At 47.5% G+C, this 19,972-nt stretch overlaps 1 protein-coding gene across 2 annotated transcripts in view; it reads left to right on the forward strand.

Moving 5' to 3' along the window:
* The window catches only part of RTF1 (RTF1 homolog, Paf1/RNA polymerase II complex component), a 29,535-nt gene extending 9,838 nt beyond the window's left edge, over positions 1–19,697 (forward strand). Inside the window, exons 6-18 of one of the 2 annotated variants that reach the window (XM_078878961.1) lie at positions 242–353; positions 1,838–1,988; positions 2,464–2,641; positions 4,422–4,504; positions 5,110–5,197; positions 5,836–5,943; positions 7,009–7,086; positions 7,988–8,109; positions 8,935–8,992; positions 9,536–9,613; positions 11,957–12,052; positions 13,214–13,352; positions 18,468–19,697. In XM_078878961.1, the coding sequence (XP_078735087.1) occupies positions 242–353; positions 1,838–1,988; positions 2,464–2,641; positions 4,422–4,504; positions 5,110–5,197; positions 5,836–5,943; positions 7,009–7,086; positions 7,988–8,109; positions 8,935–8,992; positions 9,536–9,613; positions 11,957–12,052; positions 13,214–13,352; positions 18,468–18,574 (1,398 nt within the window). In that variant the 3' untranslated portion in view covers positions 18,575–19,697. The remainder of the gene's footprint in view (positions 1–241; positions 354–1,837; positions 1,989–2,463; positions 2,642–4,421; positions 4,505–5,109; positions 5,198–5,835; positions 5,944–7,008; positions 7,087–7,987; positions 8,110–8,934; positions 8,993–9,535; positions 9,614–11,956; positions 12,053–13,213; positions 13,353–18,467) is intronic. The other variant, XM_078878962.1, reaches the window with a different exon arrangement.
* Positions 19,698–19,972: the final 275 nt, after the last annotated feature.

Consider the following 19,972-nt stretch of genomic DNA (forward strand, 5'->3'; position numbering starts at 1 on the left):
GAAGTCAGGGGGGCTTTAACGCACGATGTGAAGTATACGGCGCTCACCATGTATGGTTATTGCAGCCGCAGTAATAATCGGGGCGGCCTCTCTAGTTGAACCGTGAACCTCTGCAACAAGCGGTGAACGCGCGACTACCGCCGGTGCCACGTGAGCCGGTGGTGAAACGGAACGAACGTGCGAGCGCGTCCCCCGTGACTGACGGTGACTGAGGATTTGGCATCGGCGTTGCCTTGGGCAGGTGATGTCGCACAGCAAGGAGCGGCGCTCAAAGCGGGACGAGAAACTCGACAAGAAGTCTCAGGCCATGGAGGAGCTCAAAGCCGAGCGCGAAAAGAAGAAAAACAAGACGGGTGGGTGACCACACACCTTCCTCTCCAACCCCTCCCCCTCTCTGCCCCCATCTCACCACAACCCCACTGCCCGTGTGGACACTTTGGATCTTGCCAGGGCAACCCCTGAGCCAGACTCGATGCCGACCAGGCCAAAGCCTGCCAGTTGTTAGTAGATGCAGCCATGCACAGCCGCACGAGAGTGTGCGTTGCTCTGCGCCCCTTTGCAGTTTTAAAGGGTCACGTAGAAGGGAAATAATAATATAATAAAAATACAATTCTCACGACGTTTTTTTATTTCCTTGCTGTGGTTTTCACACCTGATGATGATTGCATGTGTTGCAATCGAAACGTCGTGAGAATTTAATTGGTTTATTTTTACAATTTTATTATTTCCCTTCTACGTGACTTTACCGAAAAAACCAAGAATATGAATACCTGCAGTCACGCAAGCTATAAATCGAAATTTAGGGTCAGTAATGGTTTGCCTTCAGCAGTGGATTGACTGGCTGACAGTGATCGTGATGGCTTGTAACTTTAAGCTGCACAGGAGGCATGGCAGTTGTTCAAGAGTAGCATGATATCATACTCTTTGGTTCTTTCGGTAAAGTCACGTAGGTATAAAATAAATTAAATCTCGACGTTTCGATTGCAACACAAGCAATCATCATCAGAAACGGCGTGATTTATTTTATTTTCTACCTACGTGACTTTACCGAAAGAACCAAAGAGTATGGATCCCTGCAGTCACGAAAACTTAAAATCTAGCATTATATCACTTTTTATGATGTCACTTCAATGCATTGTCTGAGCCCACACTCTCAATTGGCATCGCTCACCACCCTTTCTTTCACCATTGCTCCGTTGTTGCATGCGTGACTTCTCACCTCCATGAATGAAACTACGGTATTCCACAATGACCGAGTACAGTTCATATTACAGACTCCGAGCTGATATAATAAATTACTCAAATAATTGGATATCCCCAGCTCTACATCTATCTGCACCATCCGGTGCTTAACTCAGAGTGGAAAGTGCGTGAGTTCAAGTACCAGTCGAGGGTCATGTTAACTCATCAGTATCCCTTTGGGATGAGGGAGTCTTATCTGTTCTCTTATATTTGGAGATTCTGCATACATTCACTTGTGCAAACTCATCGTCAGAAGGAACTTTTTTACTTGTTATTTATATTCTCCACAATGACCCGATTGATTATAATTTAGTGTCAAACCAGGACCTAAATCTTAAAGAGAGGGAATCCTTCTCGATAACAACTGGCAGTTCACCAGCATTGATTCAAGCAAGCTTGACTTTGCTGATGAGACACATTGTGCCGAAAAAGGTCCAGTGTTTGCTTGTACTGAATCAATGCTGCTGAAATATTCCACTCCCAGAAGGCCTTGCGTGTGGAGAGACAAATATGTGAAGGTGACATATTGTCTCCTCATCTTTGTTTGATACCGAAGGACTGTCGTCCGTCATTGTTTTATTTTGACCAATTTCAGCAGAGCTTCTGGCACGGAAGCAGCGTCTGAACGCGAGCGACGTGTACTCTGACGACGACGAGGAGGAGGAGGAGGAAGAGGAGGATGACAAGGCGAGCGAGAAGAGCGACCAGAGCTCCTGCTCGTCGTCCTCCTCCGATGAGGAGGAAGAGTGAGTCGTTGGGTTCCTTCTGCGTGCGCGTGCCCTCCCTGAACGAGCGCCAACTCCTAACGACTCCACACGTCTTTGGTTCCGCCCTCGAATGGAATTTTGCTACCGCATATTTGAGGCAGTACGTTAACATCACTAGAAGCCTATTAATAAGAACCAATCAAAAGCTTCCCCCCCCCCCCTTATTAAGGAGCCAGCCATGTATGCTGAAATCTATACCGTACATCCAGCAGTGGATTGGTCACAGCTGATGACGATGGCGATGATGGGAGCGTGACATTCGAATCCAAGACCCCGATCGGTGCTGGCTCGGTGTTCTGACACGGGTCTTGAAATGCCCCTCAGGCTACCCATCCACCTCCAAGCCAGGGTCGTTAGTCGTGGGAATGCCTTCATCCGACAGTGGATAGATCACTGCTGATGATGATTATGACGATGATGACGACAGCGGTGACAACGACAATCCTTGCCGCAGGAAGGAGGAGTCGGCGCCCAAGACGACGCTGGTGTCATCCAAGGACGAGCTCAACCAGATCCGGCTGTCGCGGCACAAGATGGAGCGCTGGTGCCACATGCCGTTCTTCGAGCGCACGGCCATCGGCTGCTTCGTCCGCATTGGCATCGGCAACAACAACGCCAAGCCCGTGTACCGGGTGCGTCGCACAGTCACTTGCCACCGCTCGCTCGCTCGCATCCATCGAGAGCTGTGGTTCTCAACCTTTTTTTTTTGGCTACTGTGTTGACCCCTTGTTGAATTTTGTATAATGAACGTCAGTATTTTAACCAGTTGTCCATTTTGTGAGGTATCCTAACTAGCTAGTATCTGCATTTTCCATAAATATGCTAAATTCCTCTGTTGATATGCAAATGCCTTTGTCAAGGCGCCCTTCCTCCTCAAACCCAGCTTAAATATACGCTGCCAAGCTTGGTGGTGTTCATTCAGACGCTGTCTTTCTGACAGACCTGTTCTTCACCTGAGGACGGCTGCTTGCGTTGTGGCCGAAACGTCGTGAGAATAGTATTTTATGATGTTTTATTTTTATTATTTTATTATTTCCCTTCTACGTGACTTTACTGTAAGAACCAAGAAGATGAATCCCTGCAGTCATGAAAGCTTTTAAATCGAAATTTAGCTAGTAACTGCAAGTGAATAAAAAAACGAACGTCAATATTTTAAATAATTGTCCATTTTCTGAGGTATCCCTAACAAGCTAGTAACTGCAAGCAAATACAAAATAAACGGATGCTCTGCATGCATGACGTAAATTGTTTATGATCAATGAGTTTAAAAAGGTATTTTACATCGTTCTAGGTTACCATATGGATTCAAATTTTATTGTGGTTATTTTTTTTGTGCATATTCATACATTATTAGTCACCAATGACTTTCACACATTCATGAATCATCTCGCGCGTGCCCCCCGTTGAGAACCACTGATCTAGAGCTTGTACGGTTACGCAGCTCGGTCGATTATTCGACTCTGAATTGTAATCCAACACGCCGGTTATTGCAGTCACTATAATCCCAAGTGTCGTCTTGCGGGTTAGGCTGAGTGTTGAGAATTTCTTCCGTCAAGTGGGCCTTTCTCAAGTGGGCATCTTCCAACCCTTCAGGAGTTAAGGTGGAGATGCGAGCAGTCGTGAATGGTGAAAGCTTGAGAAAGGAAATGTTCAAACATACGTCCTAACCCAGAAAAAACACGCTTGTAAAATTATAATGAACTCAAATTTCGATTTAAAGCTTTCGTGACTGCAGGGATTCATCTTCTTGGTTCTTTCGGTAAAGTCACGTAGAATGGAAATAATAAAAGAATAAAAATTAAAATTAAATAAAAATAAAACATAATAAAGTAATATAATACAATAATAAAATATTACTTTTTTATTTTATTATGTTTTATTTTTTATTATAATGAACTCCTTTTTTGGTGGTCGATTACTTGGGCCTCCTTTAAAAATGGTGGCCACCCCAAATCCTGCCTCCCAAAAGCTGGCAACCCCTTCCAAGCCGCGCCCAGCGTGACGCAGCTGACGGTGACAATTACGTCACAATGCCTGGCCAATCACCTCCCGTCCAGCGGCACACTCGGCAAATTATTTTGTCAAGGCGCTCTTCCACCTCCAACCCAGCTTAAATATACGCTCCAAGCGTGGTGGTGTTTCATTCAGACGCTGTCTCCCCGACAGACCTGGTCTTCACCTGAGGACGGCTGCTTGCGTTGTGGCCGAAACGTCGTGAGAATTGTATTTTATTATGTTTTATTTTTATCATTTTATTATTTCCCTTCTATGTGACTTTACTGAAAGAACCAAGAAGATGAATCCCTGCAGTCACGAAAGCTTTAAATCGACATTTACATTTTGTTATTTTACCACATTATCAGCGAAGTGACATGGTCTCGTTTCCCTTGGGTGGGTGCCGGTTGCGAGCAGGTGGCGGAGGTGACGGGCATGATGGAGACGGGGAAGATTTACCAGCTGGGGACGACACGCACCAACAAGGGCCTCCGGTTACGGTGAGGCTTGCCGTGTTTGTGTCTCTCACAGCGTTAGATTAAACGGCTCGCCCCCCAATTAAACTCCAGGTTTTCAGGTGTAGCGAGTTGATGGCCTCAGCCCGGTTACCCCGACGACTGCATCAATAAAGCGTCGTGTTTAAAAAAAAAATAGCCGCTTAATTCGAGACATTCCAGCTCAAAATAATTAAAAACTTGGCTTTGATTGTCATGTGAAGGATATTCTTTGCAGGACATGTAAAATGGAGGCCACCTGGCATGAGGTGCATTGAATTGAATGTCCCTCCCGATCTCGTCAGATCTCGGAAGCTAAGCCGGGTTGAGCCTGGATAGCGCATGAATGGGTGACCATCGTGTATGAAACTTGCGTTGCCAGCGGAGGGCAATGCAGAACAATCCATTCCTGTACTGCGCTTCTCCCATACGCTCCGTATCGTCACCAAACCGCACTGACCGGCTTGGTGGAGTACGGCCGACATGGGGAGGGGCCCTCATCCAGCAGTGATTGGACACAGTGAAGGACGCTGTTCGTGTGTACACGTGTATCGGAGCACACCAACACCCAGAGGCCTTGCGTGTGCGCTGTGCCGGTTGTCTCCTCCCAGCCACGGCAACCAGGAGCGCGTATTCCGGCTCGAGTTCGTCTCCAATCAGGACATCACCGACAACGAGTTCCAGAAGTGGAAGGAAGCGGTAAGGCGACGGCGGCGGTGGCGGCGCTGTGTGCGCCACTCGGCTGTAGGAGACTCTTGATGTGTGAGCCCCTTCGCCGGCCGGTGCCACTCGGCTATAGGAGACTCTTGATGTGTGAGGCCCTTCGCCGGCCGGTGCCCGTGCACGCGCACACTTGTGTGTGTGTGTGTAATGATAGAGAGTTTAGGGAGCGGTAGTGCAGCGGTTAGCGCAGTTCGCTATGTACCCGGCGACCCGAGTTCGATTCTCGCTCACGGCCAACACCAGTGGCGATTATCTGATCCGGTCCTGGGCTTCCCCTTGGTCGACTCAGCCTCAAATGAGTACCTGGTGTGATGTTTACACACCGCACCAGGTACTCATTTGTGTAATTGGCTGTGTTGGGTGGTGGTGGGATAACAACACATTTGTATTTACGCCATCTAACCCAAAAAAACCTTTATTATGGATAATATTGGTCGCGAAAGCCTACGTGTTAAACTAAACTCTGGATCGCAAGTCCAGTATGCTTCCCACCATTATACCATGGCAGCATTATCCCCCTCAAAGCGAAAGGCGTTGTCTAGTACGGAGCGTATTTACGGCCCGAACTACGATGCATCGTCTGAAAATGCATTGCTCCGCCCGGTTTCACTCAGATGATGCTGGGAGGGCTTCAGCTGCCGACCCTGGACGAAATCAATAAGAAGCGTCAGGACATCAAGGTCGCCCACGACTACAAGTTCAACGACCAGGACGTGGAGCACGTGAGTGCATAGCCCTCGTGTTCACGTATCCCCCCACCCCCCCCCCCCTCTCCGTGCGCACAACGGCGACTGGGAACCGTTTCCCTACACAGTGGCCCATTAGGAGTCTCAAATGCGTTTGGCAGACCGCACTTTAATCCTTACCCATTCCGATGACGTACGTGTACGTCATCAGTTTTTCTTTCTTCCGATTCCTTTCTGATGTACTATGACGTACGTGTACGGAAGTAAACAGTTTGGCGCCCCCTATCGTAGAGTGCGGTCGTGGCGCCAAGGTTCTCAGCGGTGAGCGCTGTGCCTCTAAATAAAATTAATGCTAACTGCTTGCTCGTTACGAGATTCGGCGGTGAACGGGACCCACCCTGCAACTTGCAGACGTCTCGGTACGGGAAAGGGTCAATTTACGCTAAACTTTGATAACGCTAGGACTTCATGCGTTGACTGTGCACGCTCAGAACTACTCAAAGACAACAGGCGACTGGGCACGCTTGAAGTAGAAACGTAGCATTGACAATTCCCAGGGGGAAAACTTCCCCTCGTACCTGATTAGTGTGGCTAAGATTATTGAAGTGAGGGAGGGGGCATGGGGACGTAGCGGGTGCTGCATTGGCCGTCAGTGGAGCATTGTAGCGGCGTGTTTTGGTTTCTGGGATACAGAGACATTGGTTGTCATGCAGATGTTTCAACCACTAGGTTGGAACTGCCAATAGACATGAAGACTATCCTGTGCTCCAATCCAATTGGAGGACATTGCTTTTCTTTGTATAGCATTACAGTGGATTTCACCAACCCGCACTGACCAGAGTGGTGAAGTATGGTCAAACAACCACCAAGACCGGCATGGCATGGAGAGGGCCTCCTCAGTGTACATTATCGTAGGGATGCTATTGAGAGCATATTTAAGGCATGTGTCATAAAAATAAAATATTTCCTTGCTGATCTTGTAAATTTAACCAGTTGCGCAGCCAGTTAAAAGTTTGCACGCTTTTAATACAGATTGTTGCAGTGAGAGCATTGTGATTTGCCAGTTGTGTTGTGTTTTCCCGCGTGTTTGACGCATCGCAGATCGTCCAAGAAAAGGATAAGTTCAGGAAAAACCCTGCCAACTACGCCATGAAGAAAACTGAGCTGATGAAGGATAAGGTATTTACGTCATTTGTTATTGTCATCACGGCCGGTCACCCGGGAAAGACTCGGCAAGTCTCGTTTTTATGAAGAGTCCTGCCAAGTTTTCGCATCAGGGGGGTGACGATTGCTTCGTGTCTATAAATTAAGTCATTGCCGAGTTATTTTTTTTCAAATTTGGAAAATGTTGACCATGGTGCTGGCACACTATATATTTAAGTTTTTCATCATCATCATAAGTTGTTGAGTGCAGGACCTAAGGCTCAAATTACCAAGTGGCCAAAAGCAAACAGCATTACTGAAAGTAAAATGGATAAGGGTTCATACTTTTCTTGAATTTAATATATATAGTCTACAATATATATTGTTTACCAAATGACACTTCCTCGCGTGTCAATACTTTATTTCAGAGGGGGTGCGGGGGGGGTCATCGTTTGAGATGTCTGGCCAATCCCCTACACATAAGCCAGTAATCTAACCTACTTGCTCGCTGCCTGCTATTCGATGTTTCGTAGCCTGGAAAGTTGCGTGCGATGATTTATACACAATGCACATTAACCTCCTCCACAATGCATTGCAGCGTGCAACAGAGAGCTGTTAAGGTTGCAGCAGTTAACGGTTTGGTAATCAGTTTGGTAACGTTGTTACAGTTTAAACGGTTTTCGTGAATGGGGCCCAGCGAGCTTTGGAAAATTGTGTGACAGCCTGACACTTTTGTGATTGTTGCGGCGGTTCACAATTTTCTGAATGGGGTGACCGTCAATGTTGCAAGGGGGCAAATAATTTGGTGTGACCGTTACTGGTCTGGTGAAATGGCGTGTGACGATCTTGGGGGACTGTTGTGTCTGTAAATGGTTTGTTAAAGTGGCCGGCGGTCCTTGATTTGGTGACTGGCGTGTGGTGCGCTTTGACGGTTTAGGCGATGGCGGAGGAGGGTGGAAACGAAGACCGCGCTCGCGAGATCCAGGACAAGATGAACGAACTGGAGGAGCGAGCGGAGGCCCTCGATCGCATTCGCACAAAGAACATCTCCGCCATCAGGTCCGCTCGCTCGCTCACTGCTGCTCGCTCGAGCACCCACTCACTCGGTCATTCGCTCGCGCTTTCACTCACTCACCCGCTCACTCACCTGCTCAGTCCCTCGCTCGCTTGCTCGCTTGCTCAGTCACTCACTTGCTCAGTCACTCACTCACTCATTCAGTCACTCGCTCACTCTCTCACTGTCTCACTCAACCGCTCACTCACCTGCTTACTCACCCGCTCACTCACCCGCTCACTCACTCACCCGCTCACTCACCCACTCACTCTCTTTCTCGCTCACTCATTCATTCACTCGCTCATTCTCTCACTGTCTCAGTCACCCGCTCACTCACCTGCTTACTCACTCGCTGACTCACCTGCCACTCACCCGCTCACTCACCTGCTCAGTCACTCGCTCATTCAGTCACTCGCTTGCTCAGTCACTCACTCACTTGCTCAGTCACTCACTCATTCAGTCACTCGCTCGCTCTCTAGCTCACTCGCTTGCTCACTCAGTCTACTCGCTCACCTGCTCACTCACCCGCTCACTCACTCGCTCACTCACCCGCTCACTCTCTCACTCACCCGCTCACTCACTCTCTTTCTCGCTCACTCATTCATTCACTCGCTCATTCTCTCACTGTCTCACTCATCCGCTCACTCACCCGCTCACTCTCTTTCTCGCTCACTCATTCATTCACTCGCTCATTCTTTCATTCACTTGCTCACTCATTCACTCACTCGGCTATCCACCATATTATACACGTACCACATTTTATGACCTTTTGGTACACACGTGAAATTTGTCTTAACAAAATATTGTAACCAATGCATGATTGTCTGCAGCTATATCAACCAAAGGAATCGAGAGTGGAACATTGTGGAGTCGGAAAAAGCCATGCAGGTATGGCGGTAGGCATGTAATGACGCATTAATGAATATCATTTATATAATTGGCTATGCCATTGTGTGTAATTTGTTCACGTGATACCTGCAACCACTGGAGCTTCTACATCTACCGCAATGTGCCTTCGAGGTGGCTGGGTGGTGCAGTGGTCAGAGCACTGAGCCGGTGCTGTTGAGGTCGTGGGTTCCAATTTGGGTGGCCACCGGTGATTAAATATGAATGGTATTGTGTAACGTGTAAATACTTCGCAATGTTAAAATATAAATACGTCATAAAGAAAACACGTCTCAAAACGTACGATATGCAATTAAAGCGTCTCATCTCGGCGGGGGGCATCGATAGAGATTCGTTCTGAGAGAGCGATTGCTCGCACGAGTACGCAGATACCTTTGACACGTAAAGAAAATCTGGGCCGATGAACTCGGGCAGCTAAATCTTTTGGAGCTGTTTTGGAAGCCCACGTCGAGACAACAACATAGCAACTGTGTGTTTTTTTCTTTCCATCCCCGCAATAATGATGGCGTGCGTCGAATTCAACAGGCAGAGGTTGTAAACATGAAGAACCAGAAAATGGACCCGTTCACTCGGAGGCAGTGCAAGCCCACCATGGTGTCCAATGTAAGCACTGCACCAAGCTGAGAAAAACACACAGCGAGGGCCAGGCAGTGAGCAATGACCTTGGGACAAACACCCAGGGCTTTGGTGGTGCGTAGCAGCCCTCCGCTCATGCATCATTGACTCGGCCTCGTGAGTTTTTTTTTCCCTGGCTTTCCATTCGGCGCCGCTTCGTGGTTCATTTTACCAGAAGAGGCCGATCGACGGCCCTCTCGGGATGCGTCTCGGACAATGTGCCGTGAGTTTTTCGGCACGATGTCCCGACGTTTCGCTCCACACCGCCGGGAGCTTCTTGGGCGTAGGAGAAGCTCCCAGAACGTGGAGCGGAATGTCAGACGGCGTGCCCAATGACGCACGGCACAGCGCAATAACACATCGGAGAGCCGTGCAGAGAAACCCCGATAACACAGGCAGGAGGTGATTGAAGGTGTATGAACAGGCAATGACTAAAGCGATTCAATTAATTAATCTATGTTATCGTTATGCACTCTCGGTCATCCTTTAAATTCAGTACTCTTGCTCCATCGGTCTTCTGGCGTTTTAATCTCCACTTGAGAGACACGATCTTGCTTCTTGTGTCATTGTCACGAACAAAACGTGTTTTCCACGTGTTATTCATTCACTGTGGAAATGTTAAAATCACTCGGAGGCCACGTCAAGTGAGCGGATTTTTCTCTCCATTTTTGTTTCCATTCTCTCATTTGTATCCAGATTTTTTCAGATTATTATTCTGTTATCTTAAATATTTTTGTGAATAAGCAATCGAGAAGATCCAAACACCTGTAGGATGGTGTACAACATAGAAACTACCCATTACATTAGTGCTTGAAAAACATTCAAGAGTAATTAACGGCTGGGTGATTATATAACATAATCATTTTATGACAGCATACAAGCATTCGTTAATTGGCCAATAACACTTTCATATATAAGGAGGACGTGTCAGTATGTAGTATTTTTTTATTTAAAGCTTTCGTGACTGCAGGGATTCACCTTCTTGGTTCTTTCGGTAAAGTCACGTAGAAGGGAAATAATAAAATAATAAAAATTAAACATAATAAAATACAATTCTCACGACGTTTCGGTTACAACGCAAGCAGCCATCCTCAGGTGAAGAACAGGTCTGTCGGAAAGACAGCGTCTACATGAACACCACCAAGCTTGGCAGCGTATATTTAAGCTGGGTTAGAGGAGGAAGGGCGCCTTGACAAAGGAATTTGCATATCAACAGAGGAATTTAACATATTTATGGAAAATGAGATATGGGATTAGTCACTACTTGTGGAATGCGTAGGAGGTGGGAGGGGTCTCAAAGTCATATTATGCCCGTGCATTATGTAGGATTAGCAGCAACAAAGGGAGGAAGTAGGGTTAGCAGTAATAAAGGGAAGAAATTTTAATAGCAAGGAGCTGCAGCAGCCAAACCAGTAGTATGTTGAATTTCTTTCACACCGTACATGAACCACCAAGCTAATCGGCACAGTAGTTGATACCGAATCGGCAGAAAAAATTGGACCGAGTGGAGCCATGTAGTGGCAGACTAGTAGGGCCCTCCAGGATGGAACCTGGAGGGAAACCAGAAGTTAAAGCGCCAAAGACAGAATTACAATTTGCCAGACCGTACGTAGCCAACAGTGCTTATCGCACAAAAACAAATTTCGATTTAAAGCTTTCGTGACTGCCGGGATTCATCTTCTTGGTTCTTTCGGTAAAGTCACGTAGAAGGGAAGTAATAAAATAATACAAATAAAACATAATAAAATAATTCTCACGACGTTGCGGCCACAACGCAAGCAGCCGTCCTCAGGTGAAGACCTGGTCTTTATTGTGGCCGAAACGTCGTGAGAATTATTTTATTATGTTTTATTTTTATTATTTTATTACTTCCCTTCTACGTGACTTTACTGAAAGAACCAAGAAGACGCACAAAAGCAGTTCTACAGAAATTCGTTTTCAATCTAGATTATTTAAAACTGCATAGCTCCAGTGACTTCATAATATCGGAAGGAAGGCCATTCCAGATGGCCGCAGAAGTGCATCTGAAAGCGCGTGATGTAGTGACCATCTTTGTTCGATGGCGAGCCAAAAGCCACTGCCAGGATGACTGGAGTTCGTAGGCTTATATTGAGTGAAGTGCAGTTGCTTAACTTTTAAACAATACATTAGTACTTGAAGTACATCAAAGCAGAAAAATAACACGATAAATGTGTGAAACAAAATACAGAAAACTGATATACCGCGACATTAATCACATAAACACGTTGCGTCGAACGGTATTGTCAAAAATAATACCACGCTCACCGCAGTGCACCGCGCTGCCCTGTTGACACGACGCTCTGCCCACAGGCGCGTGATCCAGCCGTGCAGGCCGCGATCCGGGCTCAGCTCAACGCCAAGTACGGACAGCTGGAGTCGGACAATCCGATCGAGATTGGGCGAGCGGTGAGTCGATGCGTGATCTCTCTCCTTAAGCAGGACGTGCGCGCGGGGCCTCTTGCCACAGGGATCGGTGGCAGTGCACACTAAAATATGGTCCCCTTTTATTAAATCGCTTGTAACCCGATTCCATTTCTGCACTCTGCGGTTTTTGACAGATGCCCATTTATCTTCCCTCTCGTCTTTTGCTTTCCTTTCCTATGCTTTGCACTCCGATCGTTGTTTTGTTTGTTGTCGTAACTTGTCGTAACTTTATGACCCTCCTCTACTGGACGTAAATAAACATTCAGATTTTTCCCCTCTTGCTGTCGCCCTTCTCTACCCTTCTCTACGCTTCTCCACCCTCCTGCACCCTCCTCCTCTCCCCTTGCTCAGCTCTCCAACGTCCCTTCCATTCCCCTATATATATAACAGCCGGGCATTTGCAACGAAATATTATGTCGCTGGCGGCTGTGCTGCTCGCCTGCGATACAGCACTGTGGGGAGGCCAGGGGTCGGTGGCTCACACAAATTGGTGAAGCTCTCTTAGCCATGGGCGTCCAAGTCTGGCTTGCTAGGGTATGATGACAGGAGAGCAGGTGGATCGATTTCCAACCGTTCCATCCGTGCGGTGATTGAGTATTATCCCCCTCGCGCTCGTGGCTTTTCTCCGGGTACTCCGGTTTCCTCGCACATGTCGTTCCACGTGCTGGGAGCAATAATTCTTGAGGAAGCTTCCAGCACGTTGAGCAAAACGTCGGACATTGTGCCGAACAACACCCGGTAGCGAACCAAAAACTCATGGTCGATCCCGTTTTGTAAAATATTTATTGTTCATAATATTTTTTTTGGTTACACCAACGAATGTTCTGACCTAATTTAATGTCCTTCAAAACCTTCCTTCATCCTACACAGCCAATCAAAATTAATTTGTCCCTGAAACAAGCGTTTTAAGGTGCTAAATATTATCGTTTCAGCTCGCCGGGAAGTTTAAGAACGATTCTCACAACAAACTTTAGCAATTGGATCCACATTCTCATTTAGTTTGGCTGTGTTGGGTGGTGGAGGATGTTACGGCATTAAGCGTGGCTAGATCTTTACTAAACCTCACCCAAAAATCAAGAGTGGATCGCCCGGCGGAAGAACTACACTCTAAGATACGTGAAGTTAATCGTGTTTTTCTTTCAGTTACTCCTACAACGGGAGGCTGGGTCGGGGGGCGGAGCCAAGGATTCCTCGGGTGCCAGGGCTCATGGAGATGAATCTGACGACCTCTTCAGGGCCCATGACTTTGACATCAAGATTGACCTCCAAGTCCCAATGACAGGTCAGCCACCAGCGGGAGTGAAGGCGCTCCGTTGAATTGACGGGAGGTGCCACCTACTCCCACCACGCTCCCACCATGTTCCTACCACGCTCCCATCACGCTCCCATCACGCTCCCACCACGCTCCCATCACGCTCCCACCACGCTCCCACCACGCTCCCACCACGCTCCCATCACGCTCCCACCACGCTACCACCACGCTACCACCATGCTCCCACTATGCTCCCACCATGCTCCTACTACGCTCCCACCATGCTCCCACCACTATCCCACCATGCTCCCACCATGTTCCTACCACGCTCCCACCACGCTCCCACCACGCTCCCACCACGCTCCCACCACGCTCCCATCACGCTACCACCACGCTACCACCACGCTACCACCATGCTCCCACTATGCTCCCACCATGCTCCTACTACGCTCCCACCATGCTCCCACCACTATCCCACCATGCTCCCACCATACTCCCACCATGCTCCCACCACCATTATGCTCCCACCACGCTCCCACCACGCTCCCACCACGCTCCCACCACGCTCCCACCACGCTCCCACCACCACCGCGCTCCCACCACGCTCCCACCATGTTCTCACCACGCTCCCAGCACGCTTCCACTACCACGCTCCCACCACGCTCCCACCACCACCGCGCTCTCACCATGTTCTCACCACGCTTCCACCACGTTCCCATCACGCTCCCACCACGCTCCCACCATGCTCCCACCGTGTCCTGATGCACTTGAGCACAGCGTTCTTCATTGCAAGGTCTGTGGACCACTGACGGCCCCTAGTGGCATTTCGTGCAGCCCCTGACGTGCGGCGCTCACATTGGTGATGTCTTATCGGCGAAAGTGCCCCCCCCCGCCCTCTGAAAATTAGTGGAGAACACTGAAATTGGCAAGCTTCATCATTCACCACGAGAGGGCGCTCTGGTAGCAGGCATGAATCCCACCGTTCATTTTACAACATCCGATTGAGATGACTAGAGAGAGATAGGAAATGGAGTGAGGTAAAGGAAATATAGACGAACAATAGAGATGAGAGATGAAAGAGACTGATAGGTTTGTTTATGATAATTAGCTTGTTATGTTAATTAGGACTCGAATTTGAGCTCATATTTATTGATTCATAAACCAGGGGCCCCTTGAGCTACCCACAGCCTTTGCTTGATTTGCTTGTGTGCCTAGCGCTGCCGCTGCTATTGTGCTGAACTATATTGGGGTCCTCGCGAATGAAGCTTCAGGTTTTGTCTTCCTTCGGCTTGCATCTTCAAAACACCATGCAGACAACAGCCATACTTGATCGTGCAAACAGACTCGAAATAACACCGGAACAATTCCGTTTTCGATGGGCCTTGCTTTATTATTGTACGTATGTTGCACTTCTTTCGCACCATACGTAGCCAACCGTGCTAGTCGGAGATGCGGAGGAAGCACGAATAAATACAATAATCAGTCCTAAAGAAATTGGTTTTCAACCCAGGTGATTTAAAAGTGCATGGCTCCAGTGGCTTCCTCATATCGGAAGGACGAGCGTTCCAGACGGCTGCAGAAGCGCATCTGAAAGCGCGCGATGCGGGGACCGTCTTTGTTGGCTGGCTAGACAAAAGTCACTGCGAGGATGACCGGAGTTTGCGTGATGTTTTATGCTCCATGGCGAGATCAGCAAGGTATCGGTGGTTTACTTGTGGCAAGCGCTCTGTGTGCAATGGGTGCGACTGATCATTGACCACTCATTCATATCGTTCTTTACACAAAGAACATTCGAGACCTCTGATGTAGTTTAAAATTTATCGCAAGGGAGACCTGGCAGGGCGACTGAGCGATGCAAAAACATTACAATTAGCATGTAAAAATACTGCAGCAGAGAGAGCTTCAGAGACCTCCTCTAGAAGTTATTTGGCTGCCTCCACACTGGCCAAACGTCTTGGAAGAGGGTACTTTAGCCTGTTAAAAGTAAAATAAAAAATAAAACTTCACTTCAAAGAACAGTGCCTTGACGAAATATTGTTCTTCAAATGTTTGGCAGCACATAAAATGAAAGCCTCAAATCGGATTCATTTGCATGCAGTTGATTCATGGCGGCTCCCCTGCATAATGTTTATGCGAGCTGCGTGTCTGGCGTTTTTGTCGGCACCCACAGCTGCGAACGCCTTGCATGGAACTGTTTGAACTACCCTGGCATGAGGTGACTCGAAGGGCACTTCGTCAGCTGTGTCAGAACTCTGAGCCAGCACTGTTTTAGGGGTGTTTGGTTCAAATATCAGGCACCCATTGTCATTATCAGCCACGATCAATTCATTGCTGGATGAAGCCCTTCCCCAAAAACTCGTCGGCATCTCTCGCGGTCTCGTGATCCGACGGTCCATCTAGCAGTTGCGCACATGCTGATTTCATTCCTCCATCTCTCCACGGCGGATCGTCCGCCGTGGGAGGCGCCACTCCCAATCGTTTGTCTTGAGCATCGGCCACTATCGCTTGGAGCGACGTCTTGGGGATTTCTTGCCAGCCTGGTTGACGGTGAAAAGACATATACAGAAAGATGAATACGAAATTACTCGATGATTAAACTATTTTTTATTTTACCAGGTAAGGCCCCACTGACTGAGCTTTTTAACTCTTTTTCAGAAGCGACCTGGCCACAATTGATAGCTCAACCAATGAAGTGGGCTCATCACGTGGAAATTGATCGCAGCCAAACGCTCTAAAATTGTGATTTTGATTCCAAATGTGGAGAGAAAAATCGAAGGTCCCGGAGAAAAATCCACACGACCACGGGAAGAACACGCAAACTCCAAATATACAGGCATCAGGATCGGAATTGAACCCACGACCTCCTGTGTACCAGGCGAGGTAGTCAACGTCTCGCTAAGTAATTGGTAGAGTCGGTCATAGGCGGAGAGAAGAGGGGAAGGTCTTTGGGGTGGTCTCGGCAGCAAAGACACTCCCAAAAAGAGACACCGTTAGTTTTGTGGCATTTCTTTCACGGTAGTTCCCACGCAACTTTGAGCGGTATTTCAGGGAAGTTCCTTGAGACGGATGCCCTCTCTTATCCTCGTGCCCTCGACTCTGATGGCACAGTTTTCGGTGGGGGGGGGGATGTAACGGAGGGCAACAATCCCTAGCATCGCAACCTTTTCAAAGTTTAGTTTGGCGATGTCACTGAACGAGCCGTTGTGTGCGGGGGGGGGGGTGTTTGCACGTGTGTGTCTCGACTGCACAGCTGCAGAAGTGTTTTTTTTCTCTCCCCCAACATCTGCTTGACCTACTTTTCTAAGCGGCACGTTTCCTGGCATCGGGCACGCTACGGGGGAACAAGTTGCCAGCGAGCATACGGATTCCGTTGTTGGAGGCTGGAGTCGGTCTAATTTATTCGTTGGGAGGTTTTCTTTTCTTTCGTTTCTTTTTCTCATCGCACTTGAGCTTCGCATTTCTTTGCAAACAAATGCCGTCTTAAAGCATTGAAGAGACATCCCCGGCCAGTTCTCTTTTCGGGTGCCCTGTTATGCGCACAGTTATCCTTTTTACCGATGCACCTACATTTTCCACATGAAGCAGCCCAGTGTAGCTGTAGAGATGCAAGAGAATCTGGAAATAAGTAATATTTCATAAAGCTTTTTTTAAACACGCTTTAATGAAATGTACCGTACCAGTAATAAAATTACTCCACGACTCCAGGAAGTGGCCCCGAAGCTTGCCATGACGTAAGGGACCGTGGTCATTTACAGCCAACGTCAGTTTATCGTGGGCAATTAGAGCCAAGCCGAAACATAACATATAAAAAAGAATGTTTTAAAATATCAATTTTTTATGATAGAATCTAGTATTGTCATCAGTATGACAGTCGATACCACATTGGGAAGTGGGATAAAATTGAGTTACAAGATTTGAGGATATGACAATAACAACAGACAGTGAGTTAATAAAAAGCGTGTAAAAAGCACACCCCTTTCTACTCTAACACCTTTTTGGAAGCCGTGTCCTCGCAAGTTGATGCCACGCCACTCGCCCGTATAAATTCTAAACAAAAAATGGCTTTCATCTCCTGGCATAACCTTTCTACTGTCTATTGACAAAAAAATTGTCAGTTAAAAATAGATCGTGGGTTCCAATCCAAGCATCTCCCTGTGAGTAAACAGGGTTCTGAAGTGTAGTAAGTTGATGGTCTTAGTTCAGTCGCCCAACAAAAAAAACCCGTAAAATTTAATTTTGGTTCTGCATTTAATTGGGCTAAATTTCAGCTCTGATAACTAAAATCAAATTTTGACTGTCGTGCGACTAACATTACTTACGTGTGCGGTACGGATGGTGAAGAATTGCCCAGAGGTCGTTCTTAGAAAATCTCAGAGTTAGCTCTGTGATATCTGCCTCCGCACGAAGGGTCGCAACGCTTTGCGAGATTTCCACGCGGATTCCTCCGCCTCATGACGTGACCGCACCTCCGATTGGCACGGTTGGCTACGTACGGTGCGAAAGAAGTCCGACATACATGCAGACACTGAAAGCACAATCAGGATGAAATTTCGATTTAAAGCTTTCGTGACTGCAGGGATTCATCTTCTTGGTTCTTTCGGTAAAGTCACGTAGAAGGGAAGTAATAAAATAATAAAAATAAAACATAATAAAATAATTCTCACGACGTTTCGGCCACAACGCAAGCAGCCGTCCTCAGGTGAAACCAGGTCTGTCGAGGCGACAGCGTCTGAATGAGAATTATTTCATCCTGTCTTCTTCTTGGTTCTTTCGGTAAAGTCACGTAGAAGGGAAGTAATAAAATAATAAAAATAAAACATAACAAAATAATTCTCATTCAGACACTGTCGCCTCGACAGACCTGGTTTCACCTGAGGACGGCTGCTTGCGTTGTGGCCGAAACGTCGTGAGAATTATTTTCTTATGTTTTTTTTTATTATTTTATTACTTCCCTTCTACGTGACTTTACCGAAAGAACCAAGAAGAAGACAGGATGAAATTGTTAAAAAGTTATGAAACCCCTCCCCACCCCCACCTAATCTGACAAGTTTTTATTTCCTGCAGCATGCTCCTTGAAGCTCCGTCTCCATTTCCCCCCGTGCAGTCACTGACGGCCTCTCCCATCTTCTCCCCCTCACTGTGCAGAGTCCAAGTCGAACAGCGGCGTTTCCAAGCCACCTCCCGTGAAAGACGGCGGCCCTCGCCGTTCCCTCAACCTGGAAGACTACAAGAAGCGACGGGGCCTCATTTAGCCCCCCCCCCCCCCACATGCACGCACGCACGCACGCGCCCCACACGGTGAGCCAACAACGTCGAAGAGAAGATGATAATCGTAATGACAGTGATAAAAACAAATATTCAAAGTCGGTGTCTGCCTACTCAAGATGAGCAATGCTGGTGATTCTGGTCCAGTGGGGTTGGTGGGCAAACGCCACATTACCTTGGCAGGGCACATCGAAATTATGTACACTGTTGAACTTGCCATGAAGTGGGGACACTGATGATCTCCGTAGGGACGATGGGGGTGAGTTACAGAGGCCCACTGCCCAGTTTTTGAAGTGATGACCTTCCCGTTACAAGTTTTTGCTCTCGAGCCACTGTGCCACCCGGCTTGGATGGTGATCATCATAACGATGATTATTAATAATGAGCTGTACCTTATTCTCCAAATGTCACCCCCCCCTGTATTTTTGACAAACGCCCTGCCTAATGTGTATGGTGGATAAACTTGTTCATATTATAAAGCCTGTAACATTCTCTTACTTTAAAGTGTTTATTTTTGTTTTGGATTGTTCTTTTTTGTAGAGAATTCAAATTTTTATGTCAATATAGCACCCATGGGTTAACCTCATTTGTTTAATTGTATTTCTTGTACACAAGGTGTTAAAACAAAATCTAAGCCTGCAATAACGGCTCGGAATTTTTTATATAATTCACAAACTCCGTGCAGTTTTATACTTAAGCTAAGAAGTATGAACGTCATCTACAGAGGTTTTGTTCTATAATTTGAGTGTGTGTGTGCGCGCCCGCGTGTTTTCCCCGTGTAAAGTCCCCACTTGACTAGTAAGCTTGTATTATGTGATTGCTGTAACACTCTTTGATTGATTCTCTATCTTGTTCTAGTTTTGTGTCTGTGTCTTTACAATGAGAGGGCGAGTGTGCTTTTTTTTGCGGAATGGGCATGTGTATAGGGGAAACCCGCTCATACGCACAACACGGGTGGGGACGGGGAAATGAAATATTCGGTAAAGATGGGAAAATTATGATGGCTCTCTCGTCATCTCTAAGCCACGTACATAAAACTTGCTCTCTCTCTTTTTTTTTTGAAATAAAATATCAATACACTGCAATGCAATGAAAATGCTTCAATTGTGATTTCACTGCATAGTGTAGTGGCTTGGGGCTGTCATTTATTACGACAGTATTCAAAGCAATCTGCCCCCCCCCCCCCCCCCCCCCGAGTTTCCTGGCTGGCTGCTGGTTGACCTCTCCACCCCAGAGGTCGCAATCAGGTACCCGATACCCGTACCCTACCCGATGCCTGGCTACCCGTACCCGGCCGGGTACGGGTACCCGTTTGCGACCGTGGTGCAGCCGGGTACGGGTACAGGTAGGCCGTGAGTCACTGGTGAGTAACCGTTTGTCACTCA

This window comes from Lampetra fluviatilis, chromosome 52 (genome assembly GCF_964198595.1).
Source record: "Lampetra fluviatilis chromosome 52, kcLamFluv1.1, whole genome shotgun sequence".
In the NCBI taxonomy this organism is placed as follows: domain Eukaryota; kingdom Metazoa; phylum Chordata; class Hyperoartia; order Petromyzontiformes; family Petromyzontidae; genus Lampetra; species Lampetra fluviatilis.